This window comes from Anser brachyrhynchus (genome assembly GCF_964034855.1).
Source record: "Anser brachyrhynchus genome assembly, chromosome: 8".
Classification (NCBI taxonomy): Eukaryota; Metazoa; Chordata; class Aves; order Anseriformes; family Anatidae; genus Anser; species Anser brachyrhynchus.
This window is the reverse complement of record NC_137702.1, coordinates 6,857,080-6,872,591: the sequence shown is the minus strand read 5'-3', so window position 1 is coordinate 6,872,591 and position 15,512 is coordinate 6,857,080. Positions and strand designations below refer to the sequence as shown.

The window sequence follows — 15,512 nt, the reverse complement described above, 5'->3', positions numbered from 1 at the left end:
ACATAGTGAAACAATGGGCACATTAATAAGAACAGGGGGCGTATAAGGTTAAAAGGAAAAAGAGTTTGTTAGCTGAACACTGACAATGTGGTTCATGATGTGTGAAACACGAGGTAGGTGGCACCCCTGCCTCAAGCTCCATTGCACAGGGTACAGATTTTTGAGAGAAGAAAATTGAAGAGAATGCATTTGATCAATTTGAACATGATTCTTTAGTCTGACGACAGCAGGGAAAAAAATAGACTTAGCTAAATCAATCACTTTAAACAAATGAGGGATATTATAAGGAGTGGTGGTAAACACCTTCACAGCTATTTGGCACAGACGCACAAAACACATTTTTCAGCATAGGATACTTGTAACACACACAAAGTTTTTGGAATTGTGAAAATAGTACATTGCAGCTCACAGCTTTCCTATAAATGACAATTCCCTAGCAGTTCTGCACTGTGTAGATACAGCCCATTTTCAATAGCTAGTTGCGTTTAACTAAAAACTTTTTTTTTTTTTTAAATCAATAGTCACCCCAGCATGTAATTACATTTTTCCCCCAACTTTTAGGAATTCATTGTTGTAGGGACAAAGTTAAAAAAGCTAAAACAGTAAAACAAGGTTGCATCAATAAATTAACTGCAGTTCAAATGAGTTATTTTCCTGAGTGTATTGTTGTATGTTCACGAACAGACCAGTTATGCTTTTATTTATGCTTTTATTATTATCTGACACGAATATATTTTCACAAAAATGAAGAGCATATTAAAGAAAAATAGAGATTTTTCATCTCCAACTCTAATATTCAGCACATATTTTACATACAATTTTCAGGCCTCTAACAAGTTATTTTTTCAGTAAATAAATACTAAATGTGGGCCTAAAAATGGGATTTCATACTGCAAATTTCTCAGAACAGTTTAGAACTCAGAGACGTGAATCTATCGTTCAGAAGAGCATTTAAGAACAAGGAGGTGTTGATAGAGCTTCGGGTAGTTTTTCTTAACACTTACAAGATGGATTTTACCTAAAGATCCTTTGAACTTTTCAAAATTAGTTTACGAGTTACGTAAACCAGGTGTGGTCACATCTCAAGTGTGACTGCAGTCTGTGGAAAGTGACCCTAAAGACCTCTTGGCTTTAAGTAGTACATTTTTAATGACAAAGTTGCATACAAGAAGTTTTACGCTACAGTCTCAAAGGAATAAATACTGAGTCTGTCCATACAGGAAAATCAGTCTGAATAAGTGGATCAGAATTAATTCTTTTATTGACTTGGGCACTGTCAGATACAAAAGTGAGAAAGCTGACAGTATGTAAATGGCCTTACAAGGATCTCTTGCTGGCCAATGGCAGCTGGGACAGACCTCTGAAGTGAAGGTAAGAATTTCAACATGAATTATCAGCGACCTAAATCCTCAAGCAAGAATATCTTGCTCAGAGAAGCATTTCTGCCAAATTCTTAATCTAATTCCACTTGCTTGTATAGTCCTGGAGTGCAACTGGCTGATATACTAACAGAGAAAATAAATGCCATCTCTCTTAACTGTAGAATACGCAGAAATAAAATAGGTTTATATTGTTTCTGCTCTGCACAAGAATGTCTTTCTTAATTCCAGCAGTTACATAAATACACTATCAGACCCTTTGTCAATTAGAAAACAGGAAGGAGATTAAAATTAAAAAGTGGTTTGTCCAAAACCGTTCAATAATTCAGTGAGATAAGTAGAAACAACATCCTGACCTCTTAAATACACATCCAAACAACGCAGCATTTTCCCTATCAGTTCCTTGATCACCTTCTTTAAAAACTAATGCTTTTCATTTCCCATGTCAGGTCCTGCCAGTTCAATGTGTCTCATTTTTGCACAAGAGGATTTCTGTTCTGAGCAAGAAATGGCAATGCAGCTGTTATTGATGGCCCATCGCTTGACAAATTCCTGATGGGAATGAGTAACAGGGAAGATGGGAAGTTCCCATCTTTCTGGGATATAACAGATACAAGCCAAAATTCTTTGTGAGGCTTCTCACAAAAATTCAGAATTAGCAATTCTCATGCTTAACTATTAATATATAAACACAAAAGTAGTGTTTTTTTTTTTCTTTGTCTGTCTCCCTGATTTTTCTGCACATAGAATTCCTTACATTGTGCTGTCCTCTCTCCCTGCTTGAGTTTCCATTCGTACAGAGCAGTGAATGCAGACAGCGGCTGTCCTCTAACTGCAAAGCTCCCTGGAAACAGGAGCTCTCTACCTCTCTTGATAGCTTAAGAGTTAGACTAGATCAAATGCCAGACATATCCCCAGGGCAGAAAGATGTGAAGACTTTGTTTGCACAAACATTAGGTGTTACAGCTTGGAAAACCTGTATCTGCCCAGCTGGAAATTGCGCCCTTAGCCTCTGCTTCAAAAGATTTGTTTTGCCCTCCCCTCACTGCCCTTTTAATTTTAACACTTACATCATGCTGCCAACAAGGAAGACAACATGCAAGTTATCCAGCACAGAGTTCAACAGGTCAGTAACACCCATATAGGTAAAGTTCCACTCTACTTACCAAAGAAGTCTATTTCAGACTTGCGGAAGATTACTGTCTACTTTGTGTACTAACTGTTGACAATTTGCTTTGGCTTTTTCCTGTGTTTTTACAATTGCACAAGGTAAATCCTCTCCCATTTTACAGTAATGAATGGATACATTGGAATGCCAGCCATTACCCTAACAATGGAATTCAAGAGTATTCATTGACATGTTATGGAATTCCAAAAAGACATGTCTTGAATTGCCAATGTTTTGAACACATAAGTTACTTTTCTCATTTTATCCTTTTGTATATTAGCCCTGTTCCCTCTATATCATCATCTAATCATCTAAAAATACCACTCTATCGGTATAGCAAAACATGAGGTAGCCCATGCCATGCATTTGAAGATTCAGGCTAAAGCTTGACTAAAGCATTCCAATACTGAAGTTGTAGTTTTGCTAAAAATTCAAATTCTGAAACTGAATTTTAAATTTCAGTAGCTAAATGAAACTGTTGAGAATCTAGTGGGGAAACAACAGTAGGCAACATCGTTCTGCAAGCTGATGTTATTTATGCAAAGAAGTGACATACAGCTGGAGTGGCAGGTGGCAAAGGATGGCATGGAAGTCCACAAACCAAAAAAAAACGTTATGCCCAATACTGAGATCTAACAACAGATTGTAATTATTAAGCAGAAGGGTTAGCATTCTTTGTCACATAAGATTTCCTGGCTTAAAGTCCTCGGTGCTGAAGCATACAGCTTTCTAGACAACTCAACTCAACTCAGTATGTCAGGTCCTTTATTAAGCACTTTTATCACCACTTTATTCCATGTCAATACTTGGCAGTGATGTAACAGATCTTTAACATTAATCACCAGCACATGCCACTGATACAATTTCTAATTAAAAGTTACCTTGCATTGGAAATGGCCAATTTGTCTGCTAGACGTTAGATAATCTCTTACATAAAGAGTGCAACAGTCTGCTGTGAACTCAATGAACTTTTACATGACATAACCTCATAATACAGTAAATTAGACAAAGATGGTGAGGATATCAAGTTATTCAAGATGAATAGCAATTGTTTTCAGTTTCATGATAGAATCAAATGGACAGGGACTTGGAAAAAAAAGGACATTCTGCAGAGGTTGTCAAATGGCCTCAAGAATATGTATTAACCTGATTAAATTAATGAAGGTATTATATTACCTAATCCAACTGATACACCATTAAAAGACAACAAGAAAAAAAGATTTAGGTCCACTTAGATGAGTAATATTTAAATCTATCATTGCTGTAGCAAAAAAAAAAAAAAAATCAAAGAATCAAAGACAGATGTAAAACAGTTGCTGGAACTCCAGAACCTCTGACCAAGCAGTCTATGTCCAGACCTTGACATGAAGGAGGCCTTATGCTGACAGACATATTGAAAAGGATACACTCTGGGTCAAACTAAAGATCTGCCAAACCATACGAATCTGCTTTATGTTGCCAGCAGCCAGTAGGAGATGCATACATATCATCACAAATGAATCCTAGACACGTAAACATTTGGGCACTGCAAGCTTTGTGCAGGCAAAAATCCTTGGGCAAAAGTAGCCTGAATTTTTCTTTGAAGCTGCCTCAACTCCTAACGAAGCAAGTGACAGATGGGATTAATGTGCACTTCAGCTAACCACCAGATTCAAGCAATTTGTTTCTCTGAAAATTAACCACCTCCCATCAGACTACAAACAGAACACCTTGTATCGTTCACATTACATTTACATTTTATTTTACAGCTCACAGCACCCTTTTGAAAAAACAGGCCAACATTTCACACTTATGTACTTAAATTTTATTTCTTCATAATTACAGGCTATTGTTAGAATTTTTAAACAAAAGTCTATAAATAGAGGCTAATCCCACCTGAACAAGTTTCTTTTAAAAAAAACAGATAAAACTTCATAAGTAATGCCATTTAGCTCACAGCAGTGGTTTGTTGGTAGTCTGAGTAAAAGTACTATAGTCAGAGTCAGTAACATGAAATGTAACATCAAATGACTCAAAACTTTAAATTCCATAAAGGAAAGCAGGAATATATATATATAATATATACATAATAATATTGAGTTGGTCCACTGAGTATACATTTTTAACAAAAGATAAGAAACTATGTAATCCAGTTAAGCATATGATTTGCAAGATTAGTGTACACTCATTACAAAGATGTATAGATAAGTTATAACGATTTAATCCTTGCAAAATTTTAAGTTACCTTTTTGAGCAGGTGGTTAAATGCTCATTTCCCAGTGCAAAAGAAAAAACATCTCAGTCTGGTTACTCATTTTCCTGAAAAATTGAAAACTACCAAACTCTTTCAACAGCAGCATTGATAGGTAATAGGAAGAGCTTAAATATACTGAAGCATGGCTGAGTTCTCCCCTCCTACTCAGTGCTGTGCGTTGAAACTTCTCCATTTTCTCAACAGAAATACCACAAGTTAAAAGTGCAAAAAAAAAAAAATCTCTTGATGCTTATGCTGTTGTCATCCATTTGTCTAAGATAGGGCAAAAGATTATTCTTTTTGGAATTTTAATGAAATTGATTCTCCAGAATGGAGTTCTTTCCAAAGTGAACAATAAGTTATTTTCATTAAGTTATTTCCATTAACATTCTATCAATCCTACTCAGTGACCACAAAGAAATTCAGTTTAAGGTGCAACTATCAGTTGGCATTCAATAAATTATACATACAGGAAAAAAAAATGTGGTTTAAAAAAAAAAAAATCAGACTACATGTTTTCTTTCTATTCTCAATCCCATTTCAATTTATCACCTTGCCAGTTCAGCTGCATATTTCACAGGCAAAACTGGCTCAAATAGCTGTGGGTTCTTGTAATTTGACAGTCATCTTGGCCAACAGCAAATGCACATGAATCTTCCGTTAATTTCTTTATAAAACAAAATAACTGGTCTTAAAACCTATGGCCATGCAAGAAAAGCATTAAAGGTTTCAGTAAGACACACACGTTTTTTTTTTTTTAAACTTAGACTCTATGAAGATTGTTATTGCAAGTCCAAACATAGAATCTTCAATGAAGAGAAAAATCTATATGCATACATATAAAATGAAGCACTCCACAACTCTGGCATTACTAATATCTTTAGAAGAAGGATAAAAGGTTTCAAATGGCTAACTGCTTGACGGGAGACAGCCAGCCATGGCAAAATAATTGCTATGTTCACTTTATGCTCAATTACCAACTGCTGACAGATTACAGTCAAACTACAATCTCATTTGCTGCATTTAAAACTGATTTGCTTACAACTGGGAAAAGTTCCTTGTTCTCCTGAAAACTTGAGCGGAATTGAATGCTAAAATCAAGTTATTCAAACAAAAACAAACAAACAAAAGGATTGAATTTAGCAGAAACATTCACACCACTTTCAGAAGTTTAAAACCTTCCTTATTTTCCTGTATATACGTATCTTCTGATTAACATTTAAATAGGTTAGGTATTCAGGAATAGGGACAAAAACAGTTGACATAAGACAAATCTTATTCTAAGCTTCATGCTTCTGATATTTCAGATTTACTGAGTGCAATAGCCAGTTCCAAGTCTTCTTGCTCTTGCTGTTTTAGTCTTGCCAATCTTTCTTTCTCTTCTCTCTCACTTTCCCTCTTAGCCCATTCAATCATGTCTTCCTCAGTAGAATACTGCATTTTAAAAGACAAAATAACCAGATTAATAATACAATAACAAATCCTGTTCTTGGTTTAAGTGACAGTTACAGTTTTTCAAAATACTGGACACACTCTAGTCCTCAAATTATTTGTGTTTTATTCTCAGCATGCTATTACTATTAGCTTAGCTCAAGGTTTAACCATCAAGAAATGCACTGAAGATATCCTATTGCTGTATTATTTTATTATATTTTTTTTTAAAACGAAATACACTGTGTTTCAAAATTCAGTATTAAGTTTCTAAACAGTTACTGGAGAAACAAGTGCTATAATTTAAATGCAAACCGATTTGGATAAAAGCCAGCCTATACAAGAAAAAAATTTGAATAAATTAGGAGAACATATTGCAAAATAAACCCATATCCCAGCACTATGGAACATCCTGATGAATCCTACTTTCATTAGGGATGATTATTCCAGATGACAGTGACTGTAAAAGTTAGCTGTAGAACGACTCTTTATTTGTGCAGCTGAAAAACACTTCTGCCAAGAAGCAGCAGAATATTAAGGTAACTGTACAGTTAGAAGCCTAGCAATAACACAGAGAAAGGTGAGTGTGACGCAAGGAAAAGAAAAATCAGATTCATTCTACATACTTAGACGAGAACAGTATGTGAATTGAATCGCTGTGGTACAATGATTGTAAGTCAGAAACAGTTAGGGTATTATCATAAAACACAAAAGATTATGCTAAAGTTTGTTTCTATTCAGCATGCAGGAAAGCTAAGAGGTAGGTGAAGCCGGCGTCTTCATGAATGTCCCAGTGTTAAGTCCTAAAAGGTTATCACTATATACTACAGTTAGTTTCTGCTTTTGCACTGCTTCTTTAAGGAATAAACATAGAAAAGCTCGAGTTTTCTCCATAGGTTACTTAGTGTTTTCGGTAATTGCAGATGGAAAAGAATGCTTTTTCCTCTATGAAAATAATGACCATTTGTCTTTCCCCTCCACATTTCACATTCTCTCCTCTGAACTAGCTTCTCAATCCCTTTAGCTAGTTAAAGTGATCAATAATATGTCAGAAATTGTCATGCTATAAGACACATCAACCAGTGCAAGACAATTTTGAGAGCCTGTCAATCCTCAGTTTACTTCAATTAAGCAAATAGTTTATTATGCCTGAAAATAATAAAAGCAATTCCATTACTGTGAATGCAAATTGCATTTAACAGGTATCAAGCTTGAAAGTGAAATAATGCCTTCCAAAACTCCTATTTGCAAAAACTCTAAATAAATAAATAAATAAAGGCATGCACAAACCTTTAGATTTGCTTCTACTGCTTGGACACCACGACTTCTATGAAATGGATTCTGGTTATAAAGAGACACTTACTACTTTTCACTGCATCATACATAAGGTCTGGAATTCAGCAGCCATTCAAAACTCGCCCAGTTAGATCTCATTAACATACACCACTACGAGGCTGTTTATCAATATTTCAGTCATATTTCAATATTATGACTAAACAGTTCAGTGACAAAATTGAAGTCACACCTTTGGTTGTATCTTTAACAAGATAAATAACAGTGTGCTTTATATAGATTTATATTTTATATCTGCTACATGCATTGATAAAACTAGTAATTCTGAGAACATGTATTTAAAATGTCCTATCTTCTAAAGGTTACGAGGCCTTCATGAGAAAAGCCTCATAAACTCACAAAGGCAATACAACTTAAACATTAACTACATCATTCTGCAGTGTTTTACTTTAGGACAGCCTCAGTTATAAAGTAAAAATAAATACAGTTTTAACTGGAAGCGATATCCCCTTTGTATGTGGGATATGTTTCAATCTTTTTAATTAGACTGAAGACTTCAGTGTGAACAATTCAAAGCTGTCAGTATACTGAAACAAATGTAAAAATTGTTTACTCACAGTACTGAAGTTTGCAAAATTGTTGGGGTCAGCCTCTTTACTGACGCTGGTGGGAGCAAATGGATCACAGAATAGATCTGCTTCTTGTTCTTTGGGAATGTCTGGGGTGGGGAAAGGCTGAAATGGATCGCTCGGTTTAAAGGAATCTGAAGAGTCTATTTGATTGATAGGTCTTTTCCCTTAGATTAAAATGAATTTGAAATGAATTTAAGATAGCAGGTAATAACATGCCAAAAATAGTTAAAAAAATCCAAAGCTACTTGGAATGCAACCTCTTCTGGAAAATTAGTGGAGTTGTAATGAATTCAGAGGAAGGGTTGCCAGTTTAAAAAATGAGGGTACGGTCCACAGTTTGTTAAAGCATTATCTGATCAAAACGGAACACATATATGTTAATGATTCAAAAGCACAATTATGTACTGATGTAACAGTATTTGGGGAAGTGAATTTTTAAGTCTTGAAGCCCTATTCTCTTAGCACAGTTATTATTCTTCTGTTTATAAACTGTCCATGTTAATTCCAGCTTCTTTTTATTATTTGTTTGGATCAAAATAACACAATTTGATTCAGGACAGAAGTATACTTGTATGTCTTCAAAACAGCAAATACGTGTTCTCACTATGCTAACACCTAGAATTTCTGTAGTTTTTAAACTAAGAAAATGAAGCCATACAGCAATCACAAGCTATTTTGTTAATCCTTGCCTAAGTAGCTGCAGATAGAACAGAACCAGACATGAGCCCCCCCTTTTTCTTTTTTCATCTTAACCCCAGTCAACTTACAACACCTTTCAGGTCATTAACCCAAATCCTTCCAAGACCAGTTGAGCTAAATTTCTTCCCACCATTCTTTCCAGATGTTACTACTTACAGAAAAGGTTTCATTGCAGTTTTTTTGAATTTTTGAACATCCAGAAAAAATATTTCTGTAGCGAAAGTATACTTCATATTCTTACAAATGTTAATCCTACCTCCAAACCCACCCAAAAAATCATGAAATGGGAGCACTTATCAGTATCTGGAAAGCCGGCAGATTTCAGAGACAAGCAAATAACCCTTCTGCACACTTCCCAGTATCATGTAGAATTAAAAGGACAGGCAGTTCCTCTAAAAGCATTTTCTTGTTTTGTATTAGACCAAGAGATTTACGAAAAACAAATACACTTTACTATCTCAATTTATGACTTACGTAAAGAAAGTTATTGGGAATGGTTATCAAGGTACCCACAGTATCATTTTTAGTATATGCAAACCAAAACAGGCTATTTTTCTAGTCATCTATCAATAATGGTGCTGTTGCTCTGCCACTCGGTGCTTGCATTCTAAAAGCACATCTCTACGCCACTTTGTAGGCACTTCCCAAAGAGTGAAGTCAGAAGTCTCCACACCCCCTTTTGAGGGGCCTCCATAAAACAAAACACTATAAAACATCCAAATTATAACGACTAGTCAACTGTTCTAACATTATTTACAATTCAACTGATTATTTACAAGGCACGAGCCAGATCTCCTAATGGCAACATTAGAAATTAAGACCTGTTTTTAAACTTATTATTAAATACTCCTACAATTACTGTGCTCCCTACTTTTGAGGGAAAAAGATGAATACATATTTAATTTTTCCGAATACCTTAAGATTCAACCATATAATGTAATAGTGAAAAAAAATATGATGCAGTAGATTTTTTTAAAGAGAATGAAACAAAGGATGTAAAGTTAAAAAAGAACACTGATGTATTTTCCAATTTCCTATTGAAAGTACGTAGTGTGTTTTAACCTTGTTATAACCATAACTTGTTGTAACCATAAGAAGAAGGTGTTATCTTTGACAATCATGGTGTTTTCTGGAAAAGAATGGTTTGTGTCATGGATCAGACCAGAGGATTCAGTTATCACTGAACAGAAAACAGCCTGGGTTTATTACTATTACATTGGCTAGATTCACTACTACGGACCTCGCAAGGCCATCTGGAAAACATTTAATCTGAACATCTGAGGCAGTCATGTTATCCCTAGTTAATTCATTTTACTCCAGCCATGTAAGCACTAAATAGTTTTAATATTTCTTTAAAGACAGAATTAAAACCAGAGGTTTTGCAATGGGTAAAATACAATGAATTCTCACTTGAAACATAATTTAGTGCACTATTCGGTCTGTCACATTAGCAACCATTTAATCTGTAGCCACTCTGTGTTCTTGCAGATATGCGTAACAACTCTATATTCTCCCATTTTCTAAATCCTTTTTCTCATCCCCCCTTCAAAAATCAAAACAACCACCAAAAAACTAAAGGTCTGATCCTAAATGCCACACAAAATTTAACTCTGAGGAAAACAACAACAGATCAGGAACAGACTTGTTCTATACCTTCCTCATTCATTCTTAGTTCAGTGTATTTCACCATCCCCTCGCAATTGTCGTACTTGTAATTGTGTATGAAGAATCTAATTGTTAACAGCATCTCAGTTTCAGCTCTTACCAGGTGGTGGTGGACAGGGCCTCGTGGGAGTTCCTGTTTTAGGGGGCAATGCAGGAGGAACATCCTCATTTTTGGATGGTGGTTCTTCAAATAAGTTTTTAGTTATGACCACATTGTTGCCGGAACCTGATGTGGAAGAGCTAAAAGGATCCTCGGTGCTGGCCTTCAACAAAGAAAACAGTAACAGACACTTTCAGTGCAATTCTACTAATCCTTTCCTTTTTTTTTTCCAATACTACAATATTTATTTAGAAGTGAAAGTTTGGACTAATACAAAAATACTTTTGTTTGTTTTAAAAACATAATCCAACTATTCCAGGAGATGCTAAAACCCCACACTGATGAAAATTACAGAAAAATCAGGAATGGTTAGTGTGTACAGCAATAAGAAGTTGAGTACAGTTATAGGTGCAAGAGTAACATTTTTGCTGTTACATTCAGCAGATTTTCAAGAAAAAAAAATCACTTCAAATACAGAGAAAACACAAAACACAAAACTTTGCATTCTTCACAGTGACACTGCAAGATATTTTACTGTTAAAAACTCTTTTTCAAGGAAGTTAGCCATTATAAATTATTACTAGTGGCAAAACTGTAACAATAAAAGCATCAGAAGAGAGAGTATGTTTTGTCTTGTCACCGTAGAGTTCTATGCATTTTCTGAGTGACAGTTGTTCCACATTACCTTTGACAGTGTGCTGAAGTCAGCAAAACCGCTTCCAAAGGATTCGTTTCCAAACAGAGAGGCAAAGGGGTCTGTAGCTAAATACACACAAATCAAGCAAACAGAACGGGATTATAAATTAAACATTGAAAAGAACATCGAAAGATCCCACAACAAAAAAAGCAGCTGTTACTTATCTTGCAGTATAGACTAAGTCAAGTGAAATATTTAATGAGGGGGACACTTACTATTTAAGAAGTTTTTACAAGAACTAAATATTAACAACTGACTAAGAATAGTAATTTTCCTGAACAGGTTTAGCTGAGATATATCTATATACACAGACATGTATTTTGTGTGTGCATCTGTGGCTGTGTACACACATGAATATGACCACAAACAAGAGCTCACTTCCAACTGTAAGCCCATTTGCGGAATAAATTTTTTAAACCTTGTATGATCTCAATCTGTAATTCAACAGTACAATTCATTCTTATGTGCCACAAAACAAGTAAAAAGTGCTGTTCTATTGTAAAGCAAGAAATACACCATCTTTACCAATACTCACTTCTGTGTCTCCAGAGAAGTGTGTTTTTCTTCCTAAAATTAAATATGTTTACAATACAGAAGTACATGGATTTGTCTCTTGGATTTAAGTATTTCTCGGTAAAACTTGGGAAGAGAGACTAGAAACAAAAATAAGCAAAAGCAAGTAAAGTAAGTTTGATGTGTATAGTCTACTTTTACCTAGATCATTTGATGTAGTAACAGTTGTTCCACCAGGAGCAAAAGGATCATTTTTCTTCAATGTCTCCGTCTAAAATAAAAAAAACTAACTTTAGAAGGAAATGTGGTTTTCAGCTTAAAGAAGTCCTCATACTAAGAATACAATCAAAATTTATTTCAGTTAAAACGTTAATCCAGCATCAAAAAAAGTTAGTCAAAAAAAAGTGAAATATACCGTTTTCTTCATAAAGATATTACTACAGGATGTCAGTAACACAAAGGTGCAGTAAAGCATTTAGGATGAATGCAACTACAGAAATACAATTCTCTCAAGAACCGACTGCTACAGACTGTGAATCCCACACTACAGCTCTGACCACTTTTTTTTTTTTTTGCTCCTCTATACTTCTCATTGTCAGATTGTAGTATGACCAAGAATTAGTTATATTAGAATATCGTGACTTGGGAAACAATAGTGTGCAGAGTAAGTATTGAAGGTTGTAGATTTTTTTTTTTTTTTTTTAGGTTGGAGGGGTAGCCTGTAGTGTGTAACATGACCTTGTGAACAGCTAGAAGTCACACCTAGATACCTCTGGAAGAGCACACAATTCAGTAATAATCTCCACATTATGGCAAGGTTTCAGTGAGTCTTATTAAAAAAAAGACCACAAAACCCAAAGCAACATACATCAAGCACAAGCTGACTTCTCAGAGGGGAAAATCCTATACCACATCAGATTTTAAATAAGCTATAACATACATACTGATCCTATAAGCTTTGGAAGCAAAGTAGTCAAATGTCTCAATATAACCTGGTCAGATTAATCTTGGGTTTCCTTCAATGTTTATTAAGTTTCACCAGCTAGCAGTGGAGCTTAGGTCACTATTCTCAAAAGGTTCTAATTTGTGTAGAAATGAAGCTCCACACTGAAACATTTACTTTTTTTCTTTATTTATTTTTATCTGTTCCTATTTCTAGAAAGCAGGACAAAAAAAGAGACAAGACAGAGCCATGGGGTGAGAGGTACCTTTAGCCTACATCACTTCTGAATATCAGCATTTGAAGGCACGTCCAAACACGCAAAATAGTTCATTTTGTCCAAATTATATACAGAAGTAAAAGGTATGCTATCAAAACTTACTGTGGTATTATTACTGTTGCCAGCAGTGGTAAATGGATCAGTGCCTGCAGTCACAAAAGGATCAGTGGAGGATTGTTTGAAAAAACAGTCAGCTGCAAAAGGATCTGAGCCTTTGAAGGGATCACCACCAAAGGGATCTAAAAAGTAAACATCTCGTTACCATTTCTGCTAGCTTTATTTAGCTTGGTGTTTTAAAAATGAAACATTATATTGCTGCTTTCATACTGCAAGAAGGTGACACATTTAAGTCTAAGGATTTCTGAAGCATCAAATTTATTTGTGAATAATTTGCATTCTGTGGTTCAAAAATTAGACAAGCCAACATCTTCCGCACATGATGAAAACTGGACCGTACCAATGGTTCAGCTCCAGAATCACTTAAGTATATAGTTTCTTTAACCAAACTCCCTTAAAAAGAATTTTACAAAATATAATGTTTTTTACCACTCTCCTACCTTCCTCCCCAAGCACAGTTTATCACTCCCCAAGGCACATTGCCTATACAGCCAGTCTCAATAGAGACTACCCATGGCCTTTTTCAGCCTAAAAGTGGTAACACTTTTCCCCACATACTGTTCTACTAGGAATCCTTAACAAAAAAAAAAAAAAACAAGACATATTAGAAGTTACAAAGTTGCTTACCAATTTTCCCAAAGGGATCATCTTTGAAGGGATCACCTGTTTAAAGAAAAAAAGTGACTTGTAGCTTTTTAATCAGAAAGCATGTCCTGAGTCACAGTCTTCTGGATACAACATCACTTCTAGAGCTAAAATTTCACAATCACAGAATGGTTTGGGTTGGAAGGGACCTTAAAGATCATCTAATTCCAAGCCCCCTGCCATGAGTAGGGACACCTTCCACCAGACCAGGTTGCTCAAAGTCCCATCCAACCTGGCCTTGAACACCTCCAGGGATAGGGTATCCACAGCTGCTCCAGGCAGCCTGTTCCAGGGCCTCACCACCCTCATGGGAAAGAATTTCTTCCTAACATCTAATCTGAATCTACACTCTTGCAGTTTAAAGCCATTATCCCTTGTCTTATCACTACATGCCCTCGTAAAAAGTCCCTCTCTAGCTGTCTAATAGGTCCCCGTTAGGTACTGAGAGGCCACGATGAGGTCTCCCTGGAGCCTTGTCTTCTCTGGGCTGAACAACCCCAATTCCCGCAGCCTGTCCTCATATAGGAGAGGTGCTCCAGCCCTCTGATCATCCTTGGATGATGATCTGGGCTCACTCCAATAGGTCAGTGTTCTTCTTGTGTTGGGGAGCTGGATATAGGGGCGAGAGGGGAGTGAGGGGGAGAATCACCTCCCTTTTATGCAGCCCAGAATATGGTTGGCTTTCTGGGCTGCAAGCGCACTCTGCTCATGTTGAGCTTCTCATCAACCAACAACCCCAAGTCCTTCTCCTCAGGGCTGCTCTCAATCCATTCTATCCATTTCTCACACTCAGAAGAATAATTTCATTGTTTTCAGAGGAGCTACAGGAGCTGGTAATAGACAAAGCAAATATTCATCACGTAGCTTATTACCAACATGAAGCACACAAAAGCAGCCGTCTCTCAAAGATGCCTCTTTGTTGGCTATTATGAGTTATCCACATTGTGCAGTATTTACCGCCACAGTAATCCAAGCTAACTACTGACAGCAGCTTAGTCTTAGTTTTGGTAATTCTCACAGCACCATGGATGGCCGCTCTTAAGCGTTCCTTTCTGTACTAGATGCACGGTTCCAATTGCATCAATTTACTCCCTCATTTCATGTATGTACGGTCTCTTAGCTGCAGGTAACTACCCCTAAACATACTGATCACACAAAGTCCAAAAGGTTGACTACCAGCAGACATACCTTCTCCTCTGAAAGAAAGGTTGTCATATCCTGTAAGTAAGACCACTTCAGTATAAACAAAAAAAGAAATTATATCTACAAGGCAACATTGAAGCTGTTTTAAATTAGTTTAATTTACTCATTTAAATGTATTAAAATCTGCACTGATATTCTTTTAGAAGCCAAGCGATATGAAATAAATTTAGTTTATTCTCCTTCCAAAGCAATCTGAACTAAATTGGTTAGACCATGTTGACTCCAAAAGCCTGTCAAATCATATTAACGTAGCTGAAAGCATCTGCTTCAACTGCTAATCCAAATTAGCTCCCCTTCTCCCATACTCCAAGTGTCTCCATAGATCACAGACAGATCACTCTTTCCAACACGAAAAAAATCGGAGCAACAGCATTCATAAGTGGCAACTTCTTAAAATAAAGCATGGCACTTCCATAAGATGAACAGATGGTGCAGTTCCACATTACCTTTTTTTGAGTGCCAAACTCACCGTAAGTAGGCCACAGCCATTCACTCTCAGCCACCCACACGCCCCCCA

The 15,512-nt window shown here is 36.1% G+C and overlaps 1 protein-coding gene across 7 annotated transcripts in view; it reads right to left on the bottom strand.

Moving 5' to 3' along the window:
* Nucleotides 1-4,264: 4,264 nt before the first annotated feature.
* Nucleotides 4,265-15,512, bottom strand: part of EPS15 (epidermal growth factor receptor pathway substrate 15) — a 47,663-nt gene continuing 36,415 nt past the window's right edge. The window contains exons 19-26 of one of the 7 annotated variants that reach the window (XM_080603276.1): nt 13,775-13,810; nt 13,133-13,269; nt 12,012-12,081; nt 11,286-11,362; nt 10,601-10,763; nt 8,122-8,222; nt 7,502-7,552; nt 4,265-6,214 (exon numbers count right to left, since the gene is read on the bottom strand). In XM_080603276.1, coding sequence (XP_080459402.1) covers nt 6,068-6,214; nt 7,502-7,552; nt 8,122-8,222; nt 10,601-10,763; nt 11,286-11,362; nt 12,012-12,081; nt 13,133-13,269; nt 13,775-13,810 — 782 coding nt within the window. In that variant the 3' untranslated portion in view covers nt 4,265-6,067. Of the gene's footprint in view, nt 6,215-7,501; nt 7,553-8,121; nt 8,301-10,600; nt 10,764-11,285; nt 11,363-12,011; nt 12,082-13,132; nt 13,270-13,774; nt 13,811-15,512 lie in introns of all 7 variants that reach the window. The other 6 variants (XM_080603274.1, XM_080603279.1, XM_080603278.1 and 3 more) reach the window with 6 other exon arrangements.